The 27,392-nt window shown below is 38.0% G+C and overlaps 2 protein-coding genes and 1 long non-coding RNA gene across 6 annotated transcripts in view; 2 read left to right on the top strand and 1 right to left on the bottom strand.

Annotated features, from left to right (window-relative positions):
- Window positions 1–9,976: 9,976 nt before the first annotated feature.
- LOC134538081 (bursicon-like) lies at window positions 9,977–17,692 on the top strand. The gene is made up of 4 exons (XM_063379082.1): window positions 9,977–10,522; window positions 13,722–13,876; window positions 15,883–16,008; window positions 17,558–17,692. The coding sequence occupies exons 1-4, from the start codon at window positions 10,507–10,509 to the stop codon at window positions 17,690–17,692; spliced, it is 432 nt and encodes a 143-aa protein (XP_063235152.1). The 5' UTR covers window positions 9,977–10,506.
- LOC134538082 (uncharacterized) overlaps window positions 17,393–27,392 on the bottom strand; it is a 23,114-nt gene continuing 13,114 nt past the window's right edge. For 2 of the 4 annotated variants that reach the window (XR_010076085.1, XR_010076084.1), the window contains exons 2-3: window positions 19,833–20,019; window positions 17,393–17,743 (exon numbers count right to left, since the gene is read on the bottom strand). This is a non-coding gene — a long non-coding RNA (uncharacterized LOC134538082). The remainder of the gene's footprint in view (window positions 17,744–19,832; window positions 20,020–27,392) is intronic. The other 2 variants (XR_010076087.1, XR_010076086.1) reach the window with 1 other exon arrangement.
- The window catches only part of LOC134538079 (bursicon-like), a 13,890-nt gene continuing 6,344 nt past the window's right edge, over window positions 19,847–27,392 (top strand). Inside the window, exons 1-2 of the mRNA XM_063379076.1 lie at window positions 19,847–20,030; window positions 25,170–25,348. Coding sequence (XP_063235146.1) covers window positions 19,847–20,030; window positions 25,170–25,348 — 363 coding nt within the window. The remainder of the gene's footprint in view (window positions 20,031–25,169; window positions 25,349–27,392) is intronic.

Genomic DNA, 27,392 nt, shown 5'->3' with positions numbered 1-27,392 from the left:
GTACACACGAAATTATGATAAAAATATGGTTCAAAACAAAATGTACTGATATAAATAATGACTTTTCAAGACAAGATGGCGTTAAAATAAAAATAACTTGCCTTTAGGATGACCTGGGTTCGATCATAACTGTGTTTCCATTTAAAAAGCATGTTTGACATCATTCCAGGCAAGTGCTGCGATGGCATCTTACTGCAGGCCATGCCTGATTGCATCCCAGGTTTCCCTGACTTGAAATGTATCTCTCCTAAGTTTAATGATTCCTCATAGTTGCTAATGGAGCATAAACAGAATAAAGAAGACCCACAGAGCACTGCAAAAACAGTCTTATCGGGAATCAAAACCGGAACACCTTGGAAGCAGGCCAGTGATCTGACCACTCAACCACCATGGTTCGAAGTGTGTTGTTAGAGACCACATTGTTGGAAACCATTTTTAACTTATAATAGTTCTAAGAAATTATTGTGAGAAATGTTTTTGTTTTGGTATTTTTTTTTTTGGTACCAGGCTCAAGTTGCAAATTTACGAAAGCCTGGAATAGATTTTATTTCAATGTATGCAAGTCGAGGTAATAATAGGCATACATTTGTAGCATAGAGCCAAATATTGTTTTTTATGACTAGTAGTTTTAAAAATGTATAAAATTTTGTTTTACTAGTGGAATATCAGGGCAATAGAAATATATAGTTGGTAGCTATTTTTTTATAGAACTCAGTCGCATTGGACTGGCACGATAAAACATTGTTAAAGTAAAGTAAAAAAAGTTTACTATTGGTTTTCATGTTTAAGGGTGACTTTCGTGAGGTGATGCCTATAAAGTCGTTTTTACTATAGGAACCACGAAATTGATTTGTTTTTACAACTTCCAAATGAAAAATAAACCTTGAATTATAACCCAAATCCAACCTTAAATCTAGATTTATCTAAAACTTGAATTTCCTAAGAAGGAAAGTGATAATATAGTTAAATTAGTAGAATTCAAAAATTGTGATAGGTAGTCTTTTTGTTTTATTCTTCATATTTATGAAATGACCGGCTTTAAAAAAAAAAACATAAAAAAACAATACAAGCAACTTAAAACATGGTAAAATTATGGTGAACCCTTTTTCAAAGGTGAAATGCCTACAATTCTACATTTCCACTTCCAGGTCATTCCATATGAAATCAACACACTAAAATAAAAAAATTTACTTGAGCACCTCAGAATTTGATGAAATTTGGAATGAAGGTAGACTTAAGATTAGGAAAAATGTCTTCTTATTTTTCCCCCCCAAATATCTCAAACGGTTTCAAAATTAAGGCTATGTAAAGTTTCCCAAATTCCGCCAAAAAAACGTAATTGGCATATTTTGAGATCACCGTAGCTTTTCTCCTAATTGAGCTAGAGAGATAGGATTGGTGTCATTTTACTCAGTTTTAAATGCTTTTTCTTTTAATTTACAGTAAAACTTTGTTATAAACAATATGTTTGAGAAATCAAATTCAAATTTTTGATTTGGATTTTCTCAAAAAGTGCATTTTTGAACATTAAAAAAAAATTCCTATAAATAGTTTATACTTTTGGTAAGTGATTCTCAAAATTTCAAAGTGGGAGGCTAATGAGTTCATAGTTAAATAATAATTTTAAAAAAAGGTCTTTCATGAAATTGTTAGCCAGCCTACCTACTACAGATTTCTTTACTATATTATATTAATCATGAACTTAAAATTAAATTTTTAACACTTACACCTTAGGCAAAAGTTATTCAGAACTTCATGATTTGTGAAGTTTTTATGGCTTCTTCAGAGGTTATTACATAAATCCTTCCTGTAGGAGTGTTAGGATCAACTTTACAAAGTACATCTGTCAGTGGTATCCACAATATGTCCGGTTTGCTCGGATATGAAAATGATGATGAAGGACAAGCAGGATGCAGATATGTCACGTTTAGTTCATTTTCTTCTTCATTCTTCTCCAACACATATGCCAGCCACCACTTTTGGTCTTGTACAGCAGTTATATATCCACTAACTTCTGTCATTTGTAGTGTTCCAGGGCATTTTTGGATGGTCAGTTTTTCTGTTGTATATTCAGAGAATATTTTTACACATATTTTTGATACTCTTTAATTTATAGGCATATAAGCATGATATTGTTGTGTTCCCTTAATAGTTACTGCATGGCTGGAATGGTTATTCAGAAATTTCTCCGACTCAACATACTCATCTTGTGTGGAGGTGAAATTAATTTCGGATAAATTATCAACTGCCCACTCATAAAGTTGGATAAGTGTTAAAATTTCATCGTCATATGGACGCTGCTGGCTTGCTCTTGCAGCAAGTCTCTTCACTGAGCCCCCAACTCCATCACCTGGTCACTTTTATGCCATTCTGCCTCTACACCAAAGTCTTGCTTATCATAACATAAGTCGATAAAGTTTTTCTTTTTTTTATATTGTGCAGTGCATCCATCTGAGTAATAAAAAATCTTTTTTGGCACGGATTGAAACGTTATGTCACGAATTCGGCAAGTTTTTTTTCAGCAATGTATACACAGAAACAGTGTTACGCTCCAAACATGGTGCAATTATAACAAAACTTAAATGCCTAAGTTTATTATTCTCTCTGTAATAAATCACAAATGGATGTATTGTCACATGATCAATATTATAGTTTTCAGCTAAATCTATGTTTACTACAAACTCAGACTCTTTAATATTTTCTTTTTTGTCATTAATGAATGATCACTGCTGCTTTGCAATAAAATTATGCTTTTTTAAAATGGTCAGTTTGTCACAGAAAATATTTATGAAATTCTCATTTCGAGACTGCAACAATCAACAGACACCCACTGCCAATAAGAGACATTTTCTATAATATTTTCTTCAAAAGCCTCTTCAATGATTTTGCGAATTGGAACAACACCTGGGCATTACAAAATAATATTCTTGTAAACACTCACTAAATATAATAATGGAATAATCTTATCAAATTAGTGTATTGCCATCGGTCCTCGATAAATCTACAAAGTTTGAATGAAATCTGGCAGTTTAAAGTGGGTCAAAATCGCACCCAAAGGAGTCGGTTACAAACATACAAACATACAGCTGAAGCTAATATAAAGCGTGTAAAAATACTTTTAATGAATTAATAGAACTTATATTTAAACTTATTTGAGCACAAAAGATTGTTAACTTTTAAACACCTACATTAAGTACTGACATCCTGCTCATACCAACTGCAGATGCAGACTAAACAATACAACACAGACAGAAGAGAGAACTGAGAGTGAGCCAGTCTCAACTAGACAGAGAGACTCTTGTCAGCTCATGACCTATCACTATTAGTCACCTTTCATGTCACAACTTGAACAGAGTCTGCTGATTGTTATGTATGAGTGTCTCCTTACATTTTCAAATAAAATGCATTATAAAGTAAGTTATAAAAACTATTATCAACTTAACTAAAACAAATATTATTATTTTATGTAAATAATTAAATTGTTGTTTTAGAGTCAACCCTCCTAAGTACATAATTAATTATGGTAATAATCACCATCGTAAATAAATTAAGTAAAGTTAGGGTACATAGTATTAAGCTGAAACAAAAAAAAAATTGGTTGTCTGTGAAGTCGGTTTACGGACGATAATTTAACGTCACGTCATAACAAAACATTGATGAAATGATTGATCCAGAAGAAAAAGAAATATCATGTTCGGCCTGAGACTGAGCCGTAATAAGTTTTTGCAACCAAACCATTTAGGCATTAAAAATATTATATTATATGAGGAAGGAAATTTTTTTTTAATTTTTCTATCTTTTGTACTATAAAATCTACCTCTGCATACTTTTATGAATAAAATTGAATCAATTTTATTGAATTATCACTATTTTGTATGGATACAAAGAAGGAGTGAAATGAAATGTACAATTTAATTAATAAATTTACTTTTATTTGCATTCATTAATTCAAATATATTTATTACTTTTGAAATGTTGCGTGCGCCGTATTTATTTTTAAAAGTACAAAAAAAATTCACAGCTGCCGAGATTCAAACCGATTACCTTTAGATTGGATGTCATCCATGCTAACCACACGGCCACGAGACCATAATGAGAGAAATTGTTTCAGATGGTTTAAATTAATAATATTCCACGCACGATAATTGTTTGAATTTCTTTTAACTAGCATATTCTCTGTTGGACTCGAAATATTTACACGCTCGTGGGCTTATAACTATAATACGGTGTATGATTTAGTTGATCAAATAATAACTCATGACAAATAATTACCAATTTCAAACTAAAGCGTGAAAGTATCATACCAGCAATAAATATTTAGTTACACAGCTAAAACAATACTCATACAAAACTGTTTAAATTGCCGTCCGCCGCGGTCTCGTGTTCGAGGTCGGGCGCAGGTCCTAGCGGGGTGGCTGGCTTTCTTAGAGATTTCTGTTCCGGGAGGGCGCCAGGCTAGCTCGGTGTCTAACCGTGTGATGGTCGTGGGTTCGTTGCCCCAGCGTGGCCCGCTAGAACCGTCGGCAGTGATGGAATGTGGTTCCTGATTAGGTTGGGTTGTTTAGGTTAATGTACATACACTGTTCTGGTTCTACGGGTCGCACGTCGCGCACGGGTGGTGCGGGGTGGACTTTTTATTGTTCACGATTGACACTGGTTCATTACATTGGGCGCGAGGTTTACTCTGCGGTACATGACTGCCAATGAGGCGTCGGAACACGTAGAAGTTTTGATTACACTATTGTTACAATTACACTTGACAAAACGGCACCCTGTGGTGCTCTTACGTACACGATTACACTGCACACGTTATCTGAGAGGGACACCTGCGTGCCTCTACGTGTGTTTACTTATTAAGTCCTCACGCCAGTCGCAGTCGAGGGAGAGCGTTCGATTAGCATCGGCTAATCTCGTAATCTGTAACTTGCGACGCGCGGGCCCACCTGTGCGGACCGCGGCTCGCTACTAAATTAAAAACACGTTTGAGCTTGAATGTAGCGTGTGCCTGTGCACTGGGCGATTAACTAAAGTTCTGGGGTGGCGGGAGACGGCCCGTACCATATACTGCACGGCCCCACGTAATGCTTTGTGTGGGGCGTGTTAAATTGACGCGGCTGGGTTAGGCCCTACACCGGAAAAGGACCGGGCGCACACGGGGAGTATTAAAAAAAGGTTTTGGTTGTGACTATAATTACCAGATGGACGTCGGTGAAACAAAGAGATGCTGGCTCCCCGTGGGACGTGCGTCCGTCCCGGTCCGCGAGTCGCGCTGTACTCGCGTCCGGCCCTGGCGCGAGGGGAGGGGTGAGCTCCCTGTCGCACCAGAGTTTCTAAAGTTCCGTTATTCGTAAAAATCTATATAATTAACTAATTTTAAGTGGCTCTAAATTCACATAATAAAACTTAATGATTAACTTAATATCTATATATGTTTTAGAATTGACATTTAATAAGTTTGTCTAAAATAAGTTTGAATATTAGAGTCAAGCTGGAGACTGTCTGTTTCTTGATAACTACTCCAGTGGCGAATGATAATGCTAATTTGGGGCGGTCTGCGTTACGTCACACGTTTCACTACTGAATTTAGGCTGAAGGCCGCAAGGGTTGCACTCACAGCTGTTTTAGTAGAAAGCTACACGTGAGTGACCCGGGCACTCCTACGTCACACTCTATTAGTTAGGGGCTTTTGTTTGTTTTTGATTACTTTATTATTGTGTGAGGAATTTTGTAGGCACGGGGAGTGCGTTGCATGCGTAATTAAATTGGTTCGCTATTCTCTACCTTGGGCTGCGGTCCGCTCACTTGACTCAGGTGGGCCATGGCTAGGGGTGCTTTCCGTTAGCGGAGCCGAGTACTGGCGGGTGCAGGTCGGGCTTTGGGGTGGCCTTCGGCCGTACGATGTCAAAATATACTGATTTACACTAGTAATTAAAATAATACGTACTTGTAAGAACGCCATTTCCTTGCGAATATACTCCCGTGGCGCGGTGCACAACAATAACCTCGAACCAGTACGCTGCCACGTGCCGGCCGAGTTCTCTGTACCGTCCGCAACATACCAGAGAGATGCCAAGCATGCGTAAACACATCCGTAGTGGGACATCCGTAGTGGGACAATTTTTCGTGCGTGCTGCCAGCGTTCATAGATTTATTAGACGTCACGTCAAACACTTTAAAACACCCTTTTTAAAATTATTATTTGACTATGAACCCATTAGCCTCCCACATCGGCCTGATTGTTGCTGTGGACCAGTGTGTTTGCGGGTCACTGTAAAGTAACGGTGCTGGAAGACACAAAACTTTGATTTTTAGCTGCCTTTTGCTGAGGCCTCACATCAGAGTGAAGTCAACATTATACAGTCGCTTATTTGTTAAATTTGTGAATATTATCTATGATAAAGTTTTAGCTTCCTAACTTAAAAAAAATTGTCTATGCATGTGAATAGCAGATCTGTTTCATATGATGATTAATTTGCTCATTTATTACATGTAAAAAATGTCCCAGTGATAATAAAATAGTTGTAAGAAAAATGTTTTTGAAGCCATTGTAAATGTTCTGAAATTGTTTTACCAGATATTTCTAGACACTCAGTATAAGCCTAGTGCCTCACTACTTACCGGCTCTCTTCAGCACTCCCCTAAGAAAGTACCTGAAACATATCATGATGTGCTGTAATGTGAGAGGCAATAAGATGTAGTTTCCCTTTTCAGAAAAACTCAATGCAAATATCATGAGATTATATATTTTTTAATGCATTTTGCAAATAATGGAAGTGGCCAGAACGAATCAAGACATTAATTGCAGAGAGGCAATACCTACCAAATTGAAATTTTTGATAACTCTGAGATATTTAGTTATGGGGGATTAATTTTTTTCTCTTTAATGTAGGTATCTATTGAGTCTCCATGCAAGTCATCACAAAGATGCAGAGCTTTAACCGGTGTTAGATGCTAATCCAATGCGATCGGGAGAGCTTGCTTGGGGATACGTCTTGATAACTGAACTCTTTCAAATCCTAAGACATGTATCTTGAAAAGAATGGCCTTAAAGTTTTTTTTACAAATAATTATTGATGTTTAATGCATAAATATCTTTAAATGCTTTAAGAAGTAACATAACTTAGAATCCATTCTAGCCCTTGTCGTATTAAAAAAAAGAACTTAAATTTGATTTGCACAGTGTATTGTACCCACTTAGTCTTATATCTATATTTTTTTTAAAACAATCTGTTTACATGGGCCTCCCCTAATTTAATGTTTGCTAAAAAAAAAATAACAAGTAATGAAATTTAATCTGAATTATTTATGCGATTTATGCTTTACACCCAATCTCTTTCATTTTTAGTTGTACGTTCTGCCTTCTGTCTTGTTGCTCATAGAGCTCACATTATTTTTTTAACTTTCAGGCTAAAAAAAAATTAATTAGATGAGAAGTAATATGTGAAAAGATAACAAAAATTAAAATATCGTAACATTATGCAATTTTTAAAATATCATTAGTCTAAATTAGCCATTAAGAGATATCCTTATGACAAGAAATTTGTTATGCAGTTTATACAATAGTGATATTAAACATAGGATTAACACTAAAGACTAAACTAATATATAATTAGTTTCTACTAATTTTAAGTGTGTGTATAGTAACTACCCATTTGAACTCAACACAAGACGTGAATGCCTTTAATGTTCTTGTCTAACGCCTGAAGTCTCCACCACCATGACATGTATCTCAGTTACTCAGCGATATGTTCCATTGTTGCGCTCATGCATGCGCCCCTTTGCTGAAGGAAACCTCCCCTGAGCGGTACACACTTCAGTGCATGCATGTGCCGTGACTCATGACCTTGATGCTGAGAAGGTATCAGCCCTAAAGTATTTTGGAAACCAAGGAAAATTTTTTTTTAGATTCAAGTAGAAGTTGAGAATACTAAACAGTAATTCTTTTACAGGCACAACATAAAAGATACTATACATTCTGTACTAGGTCCAAACAAGTGTTGCAATGAACAGTCAAACTTTAACAGCTGAATGATTTTTTGTTAAGTTAAAAATTTAATTAATGATATAGGTATTAGTAGATGGTTTGTTGCTAAATGAATCTGAGTTTGTTGTGTTCATTACATTACAAAATTAAGCTGTCAAAGTGTGAATGTTCTTTGCAACACCTTTCTACAAAGTCTCACCTTATCTTGAACAGAGTATAGCTTTAAGAAAGCATTTACAAGTTTCCAGTTGTCGTCAAAGCCACAGTTTTTAATTTTCTGCCAATTGACCTAATGTATTTTTGGCCTTTTAGACAAAGGAATGAGTAGTAATTGGTTTGTATTAAACTTATTGGGTAGACAGTAATTTATTATTTGAGATAAATGTACATTTGTCTGTGACCCTATTTGCATATGTGAACACATGCATACTTTATGTGTGATGTCATTGTCTGCGCGGAGCAGTCAATTTTTTATGGCTTGTTGAGCGAGGCTCTGTCACAGCATGCGAACTGCCACAAAAATGCGCTAAAAGCATCACTTTGCCGCTCGGCGGGGGGTGATGTCTGGAAGCTCTCGGGGGAGGGGGAGTGGTGCCGGGGAGGGGGGGGAGAGGGGGGAGGGGAGCGAGTACACTCACTGGACAATGCGGCCACTGCTTGACCAGGTTGTTTAGCTGCCCGGTCCACTTGAAATATTCTTCTGGTTTTGAAAATATGTTATTAATTCAACTTTACTGTTTTAAATCATCAAATACTTTTCAGCATTTTTATTTATTTTGTATTGCATGTAATTGAAATTTTCCATATTTATAGAGTATATTGTACGACCATAACAAGATACAATGCAACAAAACGCATTCTTTGTGGTGCTCATTATACGTCTCACATTACCAGTTACATTTGTGTTTGTGATGAAATGAGCGCACAGTGTTGGTCATTTTAACAAAGCTCTTGCTACTTAACAAGAAATAAAAGTTTACATTCCCTGAAATAAGGTTTGGTTTATTTTATATTAAATTTTTCTTTTCATCCAAAACTACTAATTGTTAAAAAACATCGCTGGGTCCTACTTTTTTAAAAAAATTTTCTCAAATTGCTTCTTCTCCCACCCCCTCCCACACACATACGTGCCTGTGGTCCCCCCCAACCCCCTTTTCAGTGGACTGTTAAAATAATTGTTGTAGATAAACTTATTTTTAAATCTTGAATAATTATTCTGTGATGTAATTAGTTAATAGGCTGACATTTTCAAAATGTTTTCAGAAATTATTTTCCAATCTATTTTACTGAAACAGAAGACAGAATTCTAATAAGCTCTCCTGCACTGTTGTGGTCCAATATTAATTTAAAGTCTCCTGAATAATCACGAAAAGTATATAATTAATCTCTTTTATGATGGAGACTGAATGCAGACTTGAAATGGAAATGCTGCCTTTTGAAACAAAATGTACATAAAGCCCCTCGCTGTCAAATGTGAAACCTCATTGTTTTGTGAATAAATTTCACTACAGTTGCTTAGTTTATTTTCCCATTTTTGTCAGTTTAGCCCTGTGTTTGAACAATTAATTTCACAAATTTTTTTGCATTTTTTTTTTTTTTTAATTGAGTAAAAGCTTTGAATGGTCATTTGTGTGTAATTTATGATTCCCTGCTCTACATCCTAGCAAAATTTTTAGTATTTTCAGATCTCCAGGTTTTGAAGCAAAATCTATCTCGCAAATGTTTCTGCTGGTTGTTCAAGCAAGAAAAGTCATTTTACAGGTTTCATTTTGAATGTTGTAAACAGAGGGTATGTACAAAGCAAAACTATTTCTTTGTCAACAGATAATGTATTGTAATACAAAAATATTTTTATGATCTATATGGCCTAATGATTTTTTTTTTTGTTTTAAGATTTTTCAATGAAATTTACTACCTGCAGTGCAGTACACAACAAATTTAGTTACGTATGTTAGTTGTTTCTTCTTCAGAATTCCCTGATAAATCATAAAACAAACCATATTATATATAATTTGTATGTGTGTTTAAAAAAAAAATTAGCATTATGTTCCTTCTTTCATCAACCACCCACCCTCCTAGAGAAGGAACTTTACTAGGTACAATTTTTTTTAGTTTTACAACAGTAGGTGGGGTTAAAATTTTTTTTACATTTTATAAAAAAAATTTGTTCATTTTCCAATGTTGTTTACATGGTTGCAGAAGAGTTTTTGTTTGTGATGAAGACAGAGAATCATCTGCCTTACTTATGTTTGACACTGATATTGTCTTGCGTGAAAAAGTACTGTTTATAGGTATTCTGTCTTCCATTTCTTTCAGAAGTGATCTATTTTTATTTGAAAGCCAGCATACTTTTTTTACCAGACAATCTGGGCGGGCAGCCCTCAAACCACATCTCTTAGCGCCCACCCTCCGCCCGGGCGGTTATAAAGGGTGGCCCGACTCCGTCGCCAAACTTATTTGCGACTGGTGGTTCCAGCAGGTTCGTCGTCTCTCTGGATTTGGGTCGGTTCATCTGTGCAGTGATGCTAACCCACTGTGGTAAGTGTATCCTGCTCTGCTTTCTTTCCGTTGTTAGAAATAGAATACATCACCTGTCCGAAATCTCATAGAGTAACCTGAGTTAAAATTGTTGTGTTCGAACTCATAGGATGTTAGGTATTGTAAATATTGTGATTCAGTTATCCTGAGAAACTAGGGTTAGGTATTTAATATAAACTATAGCTATATCGGAATACATAAGAGGCGACCGCAGCACACACATCCCTACATCTCTTAGCAAATGCAGCCACAATGTTGAGGACACATTTCTAATGGATTGATACTGTTACTGCTAGCACCACCTGTTGACAGTTGGTCGTACTAATGCGCACGCTGAACTAATAAAATCATTCATGGTGATACTGATTTTGATCTAAATAATATTTTTTTTTGTCATGATTTACTTATTTTTTTAAATTGAAAGAACACTAGACAGTATCAGAATACTACTGGGAAGTTCTTTCTAATGTGATACCTGTTTCACACATTTTATATTTTAACGTACTAATTGAAAATGTAAATGAGCACATATCTCATATAACAGTGTCTAGAACTTCTACTGCAATCCACACGTTTGTTATTCCACGTGAGCACCTGACCTTGACAGCAGACAGGATTGCATGGCACTGGGACGAGGTTCCTAACCACGAGGTGTGATAGCAGCGACAACTCAGGACCCAACCTGGGAAACAGGGAAATTGACAAAATGTTAATTATGAAAATGGATTAGTAAATTTTTAATTCTAGTATGTTTCTTAAATGTCTTAAAACCAGTCTGTACTTCCATCCCAAATTCATGTGTAGTTGAAAACCCATTTGTTATCATCATTAATTAAATGTAAGAACAATCAATGAATCAAGTAGTCACAATCAATAAGTAGGCCTATTGTTTCAAAGCTTGATCAAATATATTGGTGTAATTTTATAGACTAGTAGTGTTGGTTGCATAGCGTTGGGGAGGGTGACACAAGCTGTGTATGGGGAGGAGATGTTATCTCAATTAGATATGTTACGTGTGGTCAAAACGTGTTTCGTTATGTGTAATGTAGTATTTATATTAACTGATTAATGAGACAGGACATAAATATTTGGTTGGACATGGAAAACTCAGGGAAATTGCCTTAAAGTATGTGGGGATCCTGAAAACTTTAAAGTATTTAAGTTCAGTGAGCGTTGCTTCATAGCAGTTGTTTCTAAACCCAGGGTCACGTGCCAAATTAGGATTGTCACATCTGTCCTGAAGATTGCAACCTGGTTCTCAGGAAACAATAATTTATCAACTGGAATATTGATAAACCACCAGGGGAAATGTGTAATCTATAAATGTGACGTGGATTCAGTGTGTAACAAGACCCTGCAGACCCAAAAAGTAAAACTTCAATCAGACTGTGCATAGAGTTAAGTTTTGGTGTCACTAAGCAGGGTGTCTTGAAATAAACAGTAATGGTGCAGGAAGTCACAAAATTAACTTCTGCTAACTTATGTTTTGTTTTATTATGTTTCACTTCAGTTTATAGTCATACATCAAATATAAACAGTTAAGAGAATGCCCACTGAAAACATGTTAAAATTAACACTGAAAACATTTTAGCTATGTAACATTAAAAACAGCACGTTTCTCCCAATAGTAGATCTATTCATGCTGTTTTAAGTTTGCCTCTTTTGTATAACATTTACCCTGTAATATAACAATAGTTTAAGAAGATTGAACTGAAAAGTCACGAAATTGGTTCACTAGGTATTTGTAGACACCTTGTTTAGTCTTACGGAGTAGGTAAAAGATTTTATTTTGTGTTGCAAATGAAAAATTTGGGAGCCACTGCTTTAAGAAACCAGCGATACAAAAGAGTTAAATAATTATTTTATTTGAATGCACAATAGACTATGCTTTCGGATTTTATTCCTGTTGTAGTAGAACCTAAATTTTTCCTAGGTGGTAAAAGTGGCAGATGTTGCTGTTTGGTAGGTAGGTTTTCTCTGGGTGCTCGTGTTTGCCAACTCATTCATCCACCAGAGCTGCAGCCCATCTCTCAGTTTTTTTGCTTTCTCTTGAGATCCCAATGTGGAGACACTCGCCCTTTCATTCATTAAGAGAAGATGTTTGTGTGACTGCAAAATACTGGATAGGCCTGCGAGTTTTAAACAAATGTTCTATATTCGTGAGTAATTTGATATTTGATTCACTTTTTCAAATCAATTATTTTCTTTCTTCATTATCAATAGATACCGTACACCAAGTGTGACTCATTTATAACTAGTTAAAATGAATAAAAGGTAGCATGGATGAAGCTAAGAAGCTTTAGTGAGAAATTTTCTTTTCTGCAACATTGGAATACATATATTTTTTAAATATGTAACAAATAATCTTTGATTAGAATTAAAAGTTATTGAATGCAAAAAACCAGATCATTTCTATCAAGTTGGATGAACAAAACTCTTTTCAAACTTAAAATTTTCTTGTTAAAAAAAAATGCTTTGCTAGGTTGTTTGATTTATTTACACTGCTCTATTGTGGTTTCATTTTACTGTATTCTGCATCTAAATATCTTATACTTCTGTGAAATGTGAAAAGAAAAAAAAAAGTATCACTGTATGTTTAAATTTGACTCACAATATATTCAATATTTGTAAATTATCAAATATTCAATTTGAACAGAAAAAACAACCTAAATTGCAGAAGCTCAAGGCCTGGTTTATATACTACGCAAGAGCGTAATAATGCTAGGCGCAAAATGTTCAGTACAATCATTTTAGAATATCGGTTTATATACTACCAAGGCGCAATAACAACGCAATTATTGTACAACTTTCAACTTTCTTGCGTTTTGGCTTGCGTTTCCGACATCCACGTGGGAAGTGAAGGGTTTCGACTTTTGGGCATGGAAGCCCTCATGTTCTGTTTATTATACATGCACAACATTGTCACTTGTTAAACTTTCACACAGTCATAGAAAATGAATACTTAAATCAAATTATTAAAAATATCATAATTTTTTTATGATAAATATGAATTATCAAAAGAAGCAGGGGTGAAATATGTTTTTTAACTGTTTTTCAAATTTTAATTTGGGGATTGGTAACATCTTGGGACTCGCGTGCTCCATTTTGCATGGATTGCGTGTTGCGTCGGTGCGTAGTTCATAGGCCCGGCCTAACACTGGCGCGAAGCTGGGCGAGTGAGTGTGTGGCGCGCGGACAGCGTGGCTTCTAGGCTGCGTCTGGCTGGCGGGCGTGACGCGGGGCGCCGAGGACTGCCAGCTGACGCCCGTCATCCACGTGCTGCAGTACCCGGGCTGCGTGCCCAAGCCCATCCCCTCCTTCGCCTGCAACGGCCGCTGCAGCAGCTACCAGCAGGTGACTACACCTGCCCCAAACCTTGACTGCCCCCGACTGCCCTCACCTGCCCCTCGACTGCCCCCACCTGCCCCTCGACTGCCCCCGACTGCCCTTGACTGCCCCTGACTGCCCTCGACTGCCCTTGACTGCCCCTGACTGCCCCCGACTGCCCTTGACTGCCCCTGACTGCCCTCGACTGCCCTCACCTGCTCCTCGACTGCCCCCCGACTGCCCTTGACTGCCCCTGACTGCCCTCGACTGCCCTCGAATGCCCTCACCTGCTCCTCGACTGCCCCCGACTGCCCCCCGACTGCCCCCCGACTACCCCGACTGCCCCCCGACTACCCCGACTGTCCCTCGACTGCCCCTCGACTGCCCCTCGTCTGCCCCTCGACTGCCCCTCGTCTGCCCCCGACTGCTCTCGACTGCCCCCGACTGCCCCTCGACTGCCCTTGACTGTCCCTGACTGCCCCTCGACTGCCCTCACCTGCTCCTCGACTGCCCCCGACTGCCCCCGACTGCCCCTCGACTGCCCCCGACTGCCCCCGACTGCTCTCGACTGCCCCCGACTGCCCCTCGACTGCCCCCGACTGCCCTCGACTGCCCCCGACTGCCCCCCGACTGCCCCCCGACTACCCCGACTGCCCCCCGACTACCCCGACTGCCCCCCGACTACCCCGACTGTCCCTCGACTGCCCCTCGACTGCCCCTCGTCTGCCCCCGACTGCCCCCGACTGCCCCTCGACTGCCCCCGACTGCTCTCGACTGCCCCCGACTGCTCTCGACTGCCCCCGACTGCCCCTCGACTGCCCCCGACTGCCCTCGACTGCCCCCGACTGCCCCCGACTGCCCTCGACTGCCCGGGCACAGGACCCAAGTGGTGTCTGCTTATGACAGGTGTTTGAGAACATAAGTCACCCTACCCATGCCACCCCGCTCCCTTAATATCTGTGAAAACAATATATTGTCATGTTACTGTAGTTCTCATATCTGCAAAACACAGAGAAGTATACTTGTTTCAGCCTAGCATTGGTACGAGGCATCTGTGGCACTTTGGTTATGCAAGTCTGTACTTGAGAATATCTTGAGGTCAGAGTGGTGGTTGTGTTTCAGAAATCACTATAACTTAGTGTACTACATATTTATCTTAAATTATACTCCTTAAAATGTCATGTTATCACTCAACTCTTATAGTTGACCTATGGCCAACTTCATTTTTTAACACAATTCAAGTCTGGGTACTGTAGTGTAGCATTTTGTGGTCTTTAGTTTAGCATCTGTCAAAAGGGCAAATTAATTGTGTAAAAACCACAAATTTAAATAATTAAAAGTAAAAAATCTGTAGGGACCTTACATATCTTAAAGTTATTTTTTGAATAAGTTTTTCTGTCGGAAAATGTAAAAGAAAACGTGATAATGATTTATAGCAAAATTTGCTATTTAATATGGTAACAGTCATTTTAATCTGGCTTTCTGTAATCTGCACCAATCAAGTTACGTTCATAATTTTTTCAGTTTGATTCAGGGTGTTGACAAGGTTGCCATTTTAAATCACTGCGCTGCCGTTGCTTTTAGTTCGCACCGAGTTTATCACTACTACCTGTTTTTATTTCAAACAGTGTTTCTTGTTTCTTAGTAGTTACATTTCACAGGTACATTTCTGTAATGATTATTTGAAGACCAATACTTATCTATATTTTATCTTTTTATAGAGCAGCCTATTAGAACTTGTTGAACACACCATTTTACTGTATAGTAAATTTTCTTTTTGGTATTCCCGTTAAAACTGCATTAATGCGTGATAACTCACAAAAAATGTTAATCCAAAACTTGACCGTGGTCCAAACTTGCTGGATTAAAGATGCTTCAGTGTATCCTGAACCTGTGAAACTTCCAACATGGTTATTTAACTAAAAAGCTAAAGCCTTTGCTGCTCAGACTGACAGACGCTGTTTGCCACTGACTAATAGTTCTATAGCATCAACATCGACGAAGGCTGGGTCAGGCTTTGCTTGTGTGCGCAGGTGTCGGGCTCTAAGCTGTGGCAGATGGAGCGGTCCTGTATGTGCTGTCAGGAGAGCGGCGAGCGAGAGGCACGCGTGTCTCTCTTCTGTCCCAAGGCCAAGAGTGGGGAGCGCAAGCTGCGCAAGGTGCGTACCTGTGTTCTCTCAGAGTGCATGTGCTGCCAGGAGAGTGGCGCGCTTGTCTCTCTTCTGTCCCAAGGCCAAGAGGAATGTACATTTTACTATTCAAACTACTTATTTAAAAAAATTATTAAGGGGCGCGTGGCACTATTTTACATCCGCTGCTTGGGTACAACACACGCACACACACGCCTTGTCGGGAGATGTAAAACCACTTGGGGGACATGGAGGTGTTGGTGGGGACATGGGGGGCTAGCAGGGAAGGCACATCCGGCTTAAGGGAGGGCGTAGCCTTGGGTGACGTCAGTTAAATGAATCAACTGTGCATTGATAATGATCTGAAGCACCAGGGTTGCCTCAGGTATAGAGAACAGGGAAAATATAGGGAAATTAAAATTGTCAGGTAATACCTGGTAAAGTCAGGGTAATCATCAAAATTCTGTAATTTTGTCTTGTGATAGCAAAATTAAAATTAAAATACCATTTCCGCCAACGTTCAGGCACCTCAAAAACTGCTGAAACATTTACCAATCACAAAATTTTGTTGATTTTTCTTTTCCCAAAACCCTAGATTTTTTTACTGTAAACTCAAAGAGGATTTCCAGATGCTTACATACAAGTTAGATAGCCTACATTCATAGCTTTAGGAGAATCAATAGCAATTGTTTACAAACACGTGTATTTATCTAAAATAGCATTAATTTTGCTGAGGTGCAACATTTGAAAGCACATACGTCTCTTTCCCTAAAAGCAACACCAAGAGATACACGGACAATTTGTGTCTGGAAGGTCAGGGAATGTTGGCGATCCAGATATGGAAAAGTTATGAACGTCAGGGAATTTTAGAATTCAAAAGCTAGTAGCAACCCTGAGCTCGATCAAATGTCAATATTCATTCACCTGGTCACAGTCGATCAAGAAATGCGTGCAAGATGTGTATGGGGAGAAGATGTAATGTCGATTTGACATTTTACATGTGGTCAAAATGTGTTTCCTTATGTATGTTGAATGTAATGTAATGTAATAAATATTTATGTTATCTTTCAAAATTTATTAGTAAGACAAAAAAATGTTTGGGAGAATGTGAAGAGCAAGAGTAAGGGAACCCTAATATTTAACATAACTATTTCGGTGGGTAACTCCTCCACCTTGGAGTTTCATGTATCCATGTGCAAATTTATAGTTTAACCGCTGGTGTTTTGGTCACTTCAGTAGGTAGTTGTTATCTATCTAAAGAAATTAATTATTTACTTCAAATATTTTACAAATATTGTTTTACTAGAAAAAAACTACCTATAGGTGTCTCTTAAACGTACTAGGTAGCTCTGAAAGTCCTTATAATAAATAATTATTTACGAAAAAATTAAAAAAAAAAATTAATAATAGGATATTCTGTTAAGAAAAAACGTTTTATTAAAACAGTGCTTCCCAATTGTAAAAATATTCCGTGTGTTTTGGCTGTTGCTCGTATGTCTCTCTCCCTCCCGTCTATATAAATACAACACACACGCGGCTGGTGGAACCAGGACTGCACCGGCCGTGTTGCGCTGCGCAGGTGATGACGAAGGCTCCCATCGAGTGCATGTGTCGGCCGTGCAGCTCGCTGGAGGACGGCGCCATCGTGCCGCAGGAGATCGCCGGCTACGCAGACGAGGGGCCGCTCAGGAACCAGTTCCGCACCACCCAGTAGACGGCTCCTCAGTCCATGTCAAGCTTGCTGCTGTACTGTACTCCGAACCCACTGTACAAATTTGTAAAGGAGTGCTCATAATTTAATGGTTAGTTTCGATTTCAACAGCAATCAAGAGGGTTTTTAGAGTGTTCTACATCCCCACCACGGTCTTTTCCGTACAAGCACTTGGTGTTACAAAAATTAATTTTTTTTCCCCACGGGTAAAAACCGGTATTCTTTTTAACCACCAATTTTTAGGCATACCCTAGATGCATGATTTTTAGTTATTGAACACTTCCTTGTCATAAACTTTTATGGTCCCGGCGAAAAGTTTTGTTTGGTTTACAAAAACCTATTGGTAATTTTTGTGCTCAAACTTCTACTTTGAATATTAGCATTAAAAAAAAAACTCTTAATAATTTTTTTTTTTTTTAATTTTAACTTTATGTGGCACAGAAAGTAAAATTAAGTGATGGTGTTTGTATGGATGTGTTTCCTTTGTAATACTGCAATGGAAAATCGAGTACACATAATTACTGTAATATATTGGCCAATTTGGCCAATTAGCCTGTGGTTTGGCAAAAACTTAATTAATTCAAATGTCAAGGCATCCCTCTGACAAAGATATGATCATTTAATTACACAACTAGGTTATTAATTCACATTAGGTGAAGGATATTAGTGCATTATCATTGTCAGACAAGAAAGAAATCGGATTATAAGAAGTCCAACGTTTTGATGGTAAAGACCTGACAAGCCCTTCAAACCCTTTCAATTAAATTACAGTTATATAATTTTTTTTAATTTTATTCATATATTCGTACGTTTAGTATTTCAGTTCAAAACTATACCACTTGAGCGGGGTGTGTTCAGATATGTTTGTGCATAGCGCTGCTCTGTTATTATTATTACAAACCTGCAAGAACATAACACTTGGGCGTGAACAGCCAAAACATAAATTACATAGTTAATAATTGTATAAGTGTGTCATTTAATACTTAGGGTACCATGCACAGAAGCTACACTTTGCCTCTTGTGGAGCGAGATTGTGACAACACATGCACACACACACATTCTTCTGGCGGGAAGTTTGAAACTGGCCGGCGGAGATGGAGGGTGATGTTTGGAAGGTGAGGGCGTAGCCTGGGTCAACATCAGGTTCTTATCAAGCATTATGTATGCAGGCTTTACAATCTGCTTAAGAGTTAATAAAAAAATAGTTTTACTACATACCCAGTTATTTCGCAACAGTAAAATCTGCTGCAGAACACAAATGTTTTAGTTTGATTTTGTATGATATTCTGTTTGGTAAATAAGTAAGAAAACTTTGGTATGTGTCTGACTAAGCAAACCGACGAGACGAGACACTGTGTTCCACTGTATTAACGAAAGTGCATGCTGGTGAGCATTGGTACGGCTGTTAAAGAATTATTGTCACTGCAATTGTACTTGCAGTGGGTTGTTTTCTGCAAACCTAAGATCACCAATTCAAATTTCAAAGGCCAAAAATTCAAATTGATTTATTTTGAAAAAAATGTTAACATCGTAATTTAAATGAAGTTGTGTTCAAAATATATGTCCTTTTGACATATTGTAAAGCTATATTCTGAGAGGTACAAGTATTTTTTCCAAGAGCTATTTTTACAACATTGATTTGTACAAATATGCCTCATTCTGAGTAAAAGTTTCTTTGAAACACATGTACTTGCCTTTTTAATGTTGACCCCTAAACCCTTACCACTTGTGTGTTTGAACTACTGGGAACTCACCTGCACTTAGTCACTTCTCAGCCTCGCTCTTTGTGGTTCTTGTGGCAGTGATCAAAAAATGAATTTCAGTTGAAAACAACAGAATTTCTTTACTTTCTATGAATGATTAAAAATTATAGTTTATTAGCAGTAACTGCTTAAGTTTACGTTGTAAATGTGTGATCAAACCTCGTCGCAAAGATAGTAGACCTGGTACGGTTACTATTAGGAGATGATTGTGTACAGGGAGGATGGAGAATGGCCCGAAGATGCAGCGTAGATGCACACCCGACATTCAGTATGCATATCTATCAGCACATCTCCCTATCACAGCTGAGTGTCGAAACGACTGCCGTGCGTTGTACACCGAACAAGCACGGACTGGCAGACCCTATCTGGAGCTGGCTTACACGTGCGCGCGGAGATGAGAGCCGTGCTGTCTCACGTCTGGCGTCGTGCACATCTGCTCACATCTTCCAGGGTCGTGCGGTCCAGACACTGGCGTGCAGGAAGAAGTTGTGGAGGTTCTTGCAAAGGGCGAGTTGGGACTCCGCACTCACATGGGATCTTCTGCTCTCACCTTTCAAACAGTTTCAGCTGTAAGAAATGTTAGTATCTATGTTTAGATAAAGAATATTTCTTGCATCTGATTGAATTTTGTATTTTTACTAACGGCTACTTAATAGATAAAGCTGCATTAAAAACAGTCTGAGATAAGCAACTTAAGACAACTCTACACATCATTTCTCATTTCATTATACTTAATGCTTACAGGAAAAAAATAGATACTCTTCTAAATTTGTTAAAATTAATTTAAAAAATTATTAAACAAAATGTTTTAGCTTTAGAGTGAAAATTCCAATTTCACTACCTAATTACATTTAGGTTATACAAACCAGTGATGACCTTAGCAGCAACATAGGGTTTAACTGTCCACAAAATAATGTGTCCCAGGATATTTAAAATAAAATAATTACAGCCAGAGACAAGTCAGACACTTTGTCCTAGTTTTCTCTTCTTTTCAGATAATGTAATTTTAACTAATGTAAGTTGTGATCAGAGCGTAAGGAGAATCTGGATTTCAACCCCTCGAGTTTGCAATTACAGTGTTTGTCTAGAAAATATTAAAAAAAAAAAAACTCATAATTTTTCCCTGTTGTCAAGCTTCTATAATTTATGTTTTTTTTTATGTAGGGTATCCATAGAATGTACACTTAGCCTATGTGACAGAAGTCTGAATTTAAATACTTTATTCTAATTTTTCAAGTTGTAATATCATCTTCAATCAAATCATGACTTGCCATCCGTGGCCGTGTTCATCGGAAAAAACCCAAGGTTATGGAAAACTAGTCACCAGAGCCGCGCTGGCGAGTGACTAATGGCGGAGCGATATTTCCCTCGCCGCTGGGGGTCTGCATTTACGAGCAGTGCGTGGCTGCTCCCTGGGGTGTCTGTACCCTCGCGTCCCATCACAACCGCGCACTCGCTCCAATCAAGCAACACCTTGCACTCATCTGTGTCATCAAACTGGTTTTCCTTGGGCTGCAAGGTCATTTCTCATCAGAGAATTGGTGATGAGTCATTATGAGCATTTGAACACTGACACAATCTGTTTTAGTAGCACATTTGTAAACTATTTCTAGTTAATTTTGCTGTAATTCAAGTGCCATCATACATCTAGTTTTTATGATAAGTTTCCCTCGCACAGCAATGAAGGTACCTAGCCAAAATATCAATCAATGGGATGTATTTTGAGCTGCGCTAATAACATATATTGCAAGGATGTACACCTTACAGAAACCAACTTAGTGTAGTTAGTATGTATTCTTCCCTCCAGGAGATTTTAGAGTGCACTCAGCTCAGGCATAATCAATATGTACGAGAGGCGGAGGAGGGGGGGGGGGGGGGTTATTGTGTCGTTGACCTGCTTGCCCCCCGTGGAACCCCTTCCCCTACATCGCCAGACACCCCCCCCCCCCCCCACCCACGGGGAGAGGGCACACCTATAAGGCCGTCGACGCGCACTGAGCTGTCGCAGTTCACTCGAGCCATCTCCCGCGCCATGGCATGCTTCAGGCCCGTACCGTGCTTCGTGGCTCATCTCGCAGGTCAGTATCCGTGCGCCGTGCGTCGCAAGGGCGCGCCAAGCACTGCCACCGACTGTCCGGTTTAAGGTGTGGCACAACGAACAGATATAACCCGCATCCATCGTTGATTCCAATACAAAATGAAAATGTAGCTTTAATAATTTTATGCACTAAAAGATTTAAACTGTAAGTAGACGGACTTGCAATAAAGTAAATTTGTAATTCGAAAGGAAAATAAAATTATAGTGTTATCAGATCTTACTATCATTAGAATTCAATGAAAGCTCAAAATTTGACATTTTGTGCCCAACATCTAAATGATGTAATATTGGTTATAGTGTTATAGTTCACAAAATCGTAAACTTATTAGTGTCTTGTGTTTGGATTTACCAATAATGCTGTATCAGTCAGTGGGGATGAGTGCATTGCTACTGCTAGTTCGTTCCTGTTAGACCAAGTTGCATGACTACCCAGGGGCGTAGCCAGGGGGGGGGGGGTTAGGGGTTCAACCCCCCCCCCCCCTTAGCACCAAGTCTTTAATTAATTTCTTATTCATCACTCAAACAAATTTCATATTAAAATTAATAAAATTTTTACCATTACAATATTTAAATTTAAGTACCGAAAACTGCTAAAATAGCACTATTTTACACCTTAAAATCCAAATTTTCCCGGGGGAGGACCCCCAGACCCCCCCGCTTTATCACGGGGGAGGGGGGGTTGCATGCTTCTTAACACCCCCCATACACAAATCCTGGCTACGCCACTGTCACTACTACACTTTTTTTTAAAATCCCTCTTCCTTAATATTAATTTTCCATCGTGTAATTTAGCACCTAATTATTTTATTTGCATTCTTTCTGATGTAGCTCAAATATTCACTATACAGTCATAGTGTTATGATCTCTACCCTTTTTTATCATGAATGGCAATTTTTTTTTAAATTGATACATGCAGAACTGAACCACAGCATGTTACAATCAGAAAATTATTTCATGATCTACCGGCAAACAAGAGTTCAGACTCAAACAACAGCGGTCGGTAGGTGAGATGTGTATTGTGGGAGGGGTAGGTATACCTATTAAGCAAAGAGCAGAGGTTAGAGTTTTCTCCCCAACATACTTTATATGTTGTTTGTGAATGTGACCATTTCAAATTTATTATGGTCATAAAATTATCATATAGTATTGCTAATACTTCGGAAATTATGGTAAAGAAAAGCATAGGTACATACTCTAGGCTTGGTCTAAGTTACAATGTTAGTTCTCATTACTCACAATTAACTAAGAGATGATCCTGTACATTTATTTTGATGGCTCTCTTGGATTTTTTGAGTCACAAATGTGTGTACCAGATATTTACTTAACATTATTTTCAAGTTTAAAAGGTCATGCAAGTGATCATATTTATGAGCACTTAATGCCTTTTTATCGCTACTAATTAGTATTTAGTATACATCTGTTGAAGTTTTTAATTAAACATAAAATTCAAGAGAACTGTCATGTAAAATTTAAAAATAAACAAAATCCCTTACTTACGTGTAACAATATTGACATGAAAATGAAGTAACCAATGCAACATTGAGCCCAAGCCATATTGGGGGTTAGAAAGATAATTGTTCCCTACAGATTGCTTGGATTTTACTGAATGTATGAAAGATGCTTTACATCTTAAAAAAGTGACAGGAACAACCAGCCAAAATCAGCTCATGTCAAATGTTAAACACATAGCACAGAGAGAATTCCATGAAAGGAATTAATTATAAAAAATATCACAGTTCAGATAAACAGAGACAGTTGTAACAAGAAAATACGAACAACAATCTTGGACAACACTGCGACAAACAGACAAACTCAACTATGATACAAAACAGTGACGCACAGGAGAAACCAGCGATGAAACTAAACAAATATTATCTTTGAAAGATTTGTGCAATGGGAGTGCATGACATGATGCAAGTTTTTGGACATACGACATTCTTAGCAATGGCGTATGTCCAAAAACTTACATCAAGTTAAACAAATATTCTGGGCGATACAATGACAGATGGCTTCCTAAAACAAACAGTTGCGACGTTGCGGGAATTGACATCTGTTCCGGTCATCAGGCACAACAGATTGATAGAGGACACTGCAAAAAACAGGGTTTTAATGTGTTTGAGAGCACGGCCAATGACAGGCAGCACTCACCTGATCAATTGTGCACATACAAGCTTTTGTTATTGGCTGGTGACTTGCTGTGAGGGTTCGCTCATCGGTGCTGCCATCTGTGGCTTATGATGCGAACCACAGTTCACAAAGACAAAGGGAAACTTTTTTTATTAACTTTTCGGTGAATTTTAACAAGATGGGCAGTATTTTAATAAAATTACTTGTCAAAAATCAGGTCAAAGCTGGAGTTTAGTATTTTTTTCAAGTCTTACGTTTTCATCGGTGCCATTTGATTATATAGTTTAAAATTTATGTCTGCTAATAAAATGATTCAATATTCAATGTAACTTCTCCGGCAGCGAATTCTAGTGGTAGGTGCGGAAACTACGTGTGATTTGCAACCAGTAATTTAGATGAAACACAATGTTTTTATATTTATCATGCTCAGCATTATTTTAAAGAATTCTACATTAAATTTTGTGTCTGATTTTTTATTATAAGTGTATTTGCAACATGAGAAAACGTGCATTAGCTTGTTACCGAGGTTCGATATTACACATCACTGGTCAGTACTGAAAGACTCCTCACATTTTTGATGGAGTTTTACATCACACAGTTGAGCACAGAGCTTCAGGCAATGGGACCTCTAAGACGACAGTGGACTCTTAACATCTTGCTAGGGTTTAGGAGGGAGGCAAAAATCTCCGAGCCTGGGCACTAAAGGGACAGAGTTGAGTTTCGATTTTTTTTTAATGTGCGAGTTTACTCTTACATGGTGAAAATTACAAGTCTATTGATAGTATAATTCTTTGTAACCTCACAAGTTATACGATACACACACAAATCACATTAACAGTAATGGCCATGATAACGTTTACAGTCTTATATCCATATAGTTTTTTTTATTTTTAATTATGGTGTTTGTCAAAACTATTTGAATATTTTGCTTATTTCTCCAATGGCTGTCTGTGCTGTCTTTACATTTAACTTTTGACATTGCTGATTTTGGCTTTTTTTTCTTGTGTTTGTGTATTAGCTTTCTTTGTCTGTACTTCTGGTTTTCTCTACGACAAACTAGCAATGTCTTATGTCTAAAATAATTATTTAAATCAGTGATGACCAACGACTGCCTGCAACATTGCTTTGTGCGGCCCGCTTCTATAATCTTTCAACGAAGAAATATTATCATTTACATTGGCTTTCATTCACATTTTTTGTTTGCATATGTAGAATAAATTGTCAGCAGACACCGTTATGAAACCATGACATTTTAATAGAACAGAACTATTGAAAAAAATTATTATTTTTGTACATTTTGTTTCATAGTTATTCTTCTTTGTGTTGATTTTTTGTTTAATTTTTTTTTTTTAATAAATACTGTAATATTTTCCCTTCGGTCACATGTTGCATTGATCGGTCACTCGCCAGGATAACGGGACATGAAACGTGTGTTTGGCCGCTTCGAGGACGCTCGGAAGGAGGAAGGACGGGAGTGTGGCGTGGGTTGCAGCGGCCTGGCTGCTCGGCTGGGCCCAGGGGGCGGGGGGCACAGCCCCGGGAGCCCGCTCCGACTCCATCGCGGACGACTGCCAGCTGACGCCAGTCATCCACGTGCTGCAGTACCCGGGCTGCGTGCCCAAGCCCATCCCCTCCTTCGCCTGCAACGGCCGCTGCGGCAGCTACGTGCAGGTACCGAGCAGTTCAGAGATGTGAGGGCAAATGATGATGCTGGCGATGATGAGTTGGTCGGTGCGGAGGCTGGTTAGGACCTCCAGCCATCGCCGTCACAGTGTTTGTGTCCAGGGGCGCAACAACTAAATTTCCAAAGGGGGTGGGGGGGGGGGGGGGGCAATATACCTTATTATAAAGAATCATCGATCCCCCCTATTGAAGCGGGGGGGTCCGGGGGGTCCTCCCCCGGGAAAAATTTGTATTTCAAGGTGGAAAATGGTGCTATTTAAGCAGTTTTACTATCTAAAAATTGAATACACAGCACTTTCTTTGCCCCCGTTTGCCCCCACTTCAAGGTTTCAGAGGGGGGGCAAAATACACTTGGCTCCCCCCCATCCTGTTGTTGCGCCCCTGTTTGTGTCCGTGTTCATCCCAATCTCGATTGCACATATCTGGGGCTGGAGAATGACCAAGTACTCGTATTGGGGGCGCCCACTGGAGAGACCGCCTTCATCCGAGGCTTTTATTTATATTTCTCTGTACTTGATGTTGGGCTAACGGCTCGGGTATAGTAACATGGAGTTTGGAATCAGCTTCCCGACCGGAGGGAACTACCCTGACATGATAGATACGCAATACGCACAGATCAATCGAAAGCTATGGTCATGGTAACATTTACAATTTTTTTTTAATATGTATTTTTGAAGTTATACTTCTTTAGGCATGTTATGAAAAATGATTACGATGCATGCCCACTATGCGACAAAATTTTCACAGAATAAAAAAAAAAGCTACGTACAACTAAAAATTTTTATATTAGGTTAAAATTTTATACTCTAGTGATTGATATTAAATACTGGTCAATATCATTAAAAAAACATTTATTTATTGTACTTTATGTAAGTGAGATTATGTTCCTGTATGTATAATTTATTTGCAGTATCAATTATTATTTAATAAATAATTCAAACTAAAAATTAGAATAAAAATTTATCTGGATTATTTTACTAAATTAAATATTTAATTTTAGACACGTGTTTATTTTAATATTTGATGCTGAGTATTTATTTAAATGTTTTAATTTGATTGAATTTATATACCAACTGTATTTATAACACTCAGTCCTTTTACTATTTTCTTTCTATTAATTATTTGCATACAAAATTAAAGTTAGCTTTTTATTATGCCAAGTAAGTATAACTTCAAATGCAAGTACATAAGTACACGCACCCTTTTTTTTTAATTCGGGTGCAAAGTTAATCATTAAATAATAGGGAAGAGGACATAATGGACGAATGCCCCATTACGATTAAATTTCACTTAGTAAATATATGTTGAAAATATTGTGGTGGAACAATAAATGCAAGAGTGCTATAGTGTAAAAAAAGGTACCTACAGAAATAGTAAATTTATAATAATAATAATAATCATCATCATCCATCATCATCATCATATAATAATGATAAAACAAGATCAACATAGCATGTAAGATCTCACATTAAGAGTGGTTAGCAACAGGGAGAACAGGAAAGAAGACTAGAAAAGTCAGGGGATTTCTAGCAACAAGAAAAAGTTAGAGGAAAATTCAGAGAATTTCTTAGGTAGTAAGGAATTTTTCAATGATAAAGTTATGGAAAAATTAGAGTTATTATAGACACTTATTTTTATTTGTACCAGTTACACATACACATTATTCTTCCCCCTTTTATAACTTGTATCTTAGTATTTCAAAGAGCTTTTCTGCCATTCATTTTTACTCATAATTATATAAGCACTTTAACAGCAATGTGATAAAATAATTGAAAGTTTTCCTGTTGCAATAGTGATGTGTTATGCCTTATGAGTCATAATTTTGTATTTTGAATTTTTGATAGTTATAAGTGACTAACTTATATCAATGGTCAGGGAATTTTATTTTCCAAACCTGGTAAAGGCAGGGAATATTTTATCGTAGGGTTGCTAGCCAGCCCGGGCTTGGCCGCGTGTTAATGCTGCGCGAAGCTGCTTTTTGTTGAGCTGGTCTGTGTCGTGGTATCAGTCATGGCGCTTCACAAACAGTTTT

This window comes from Bacillus rossius, chromosome 13, assembly GCF_032445375.1.
Source record: "Bacillus rossius redtenbacheri isolate Brsri chromosome 13, Brsri_v3, whole genome shotgun sequence".
Lineage (NCBI taxonomy): Eukaryota > Metazoa > Arthropoda > Insecta > Phasmatodea > Bacillidae > Bacillus > Bacillus rossius.
The sequence above is the reverse complement of the archived record's forward strand: the minus strand, read 5'-3'. Positions and strand labels throughout refer to the sequence as shown.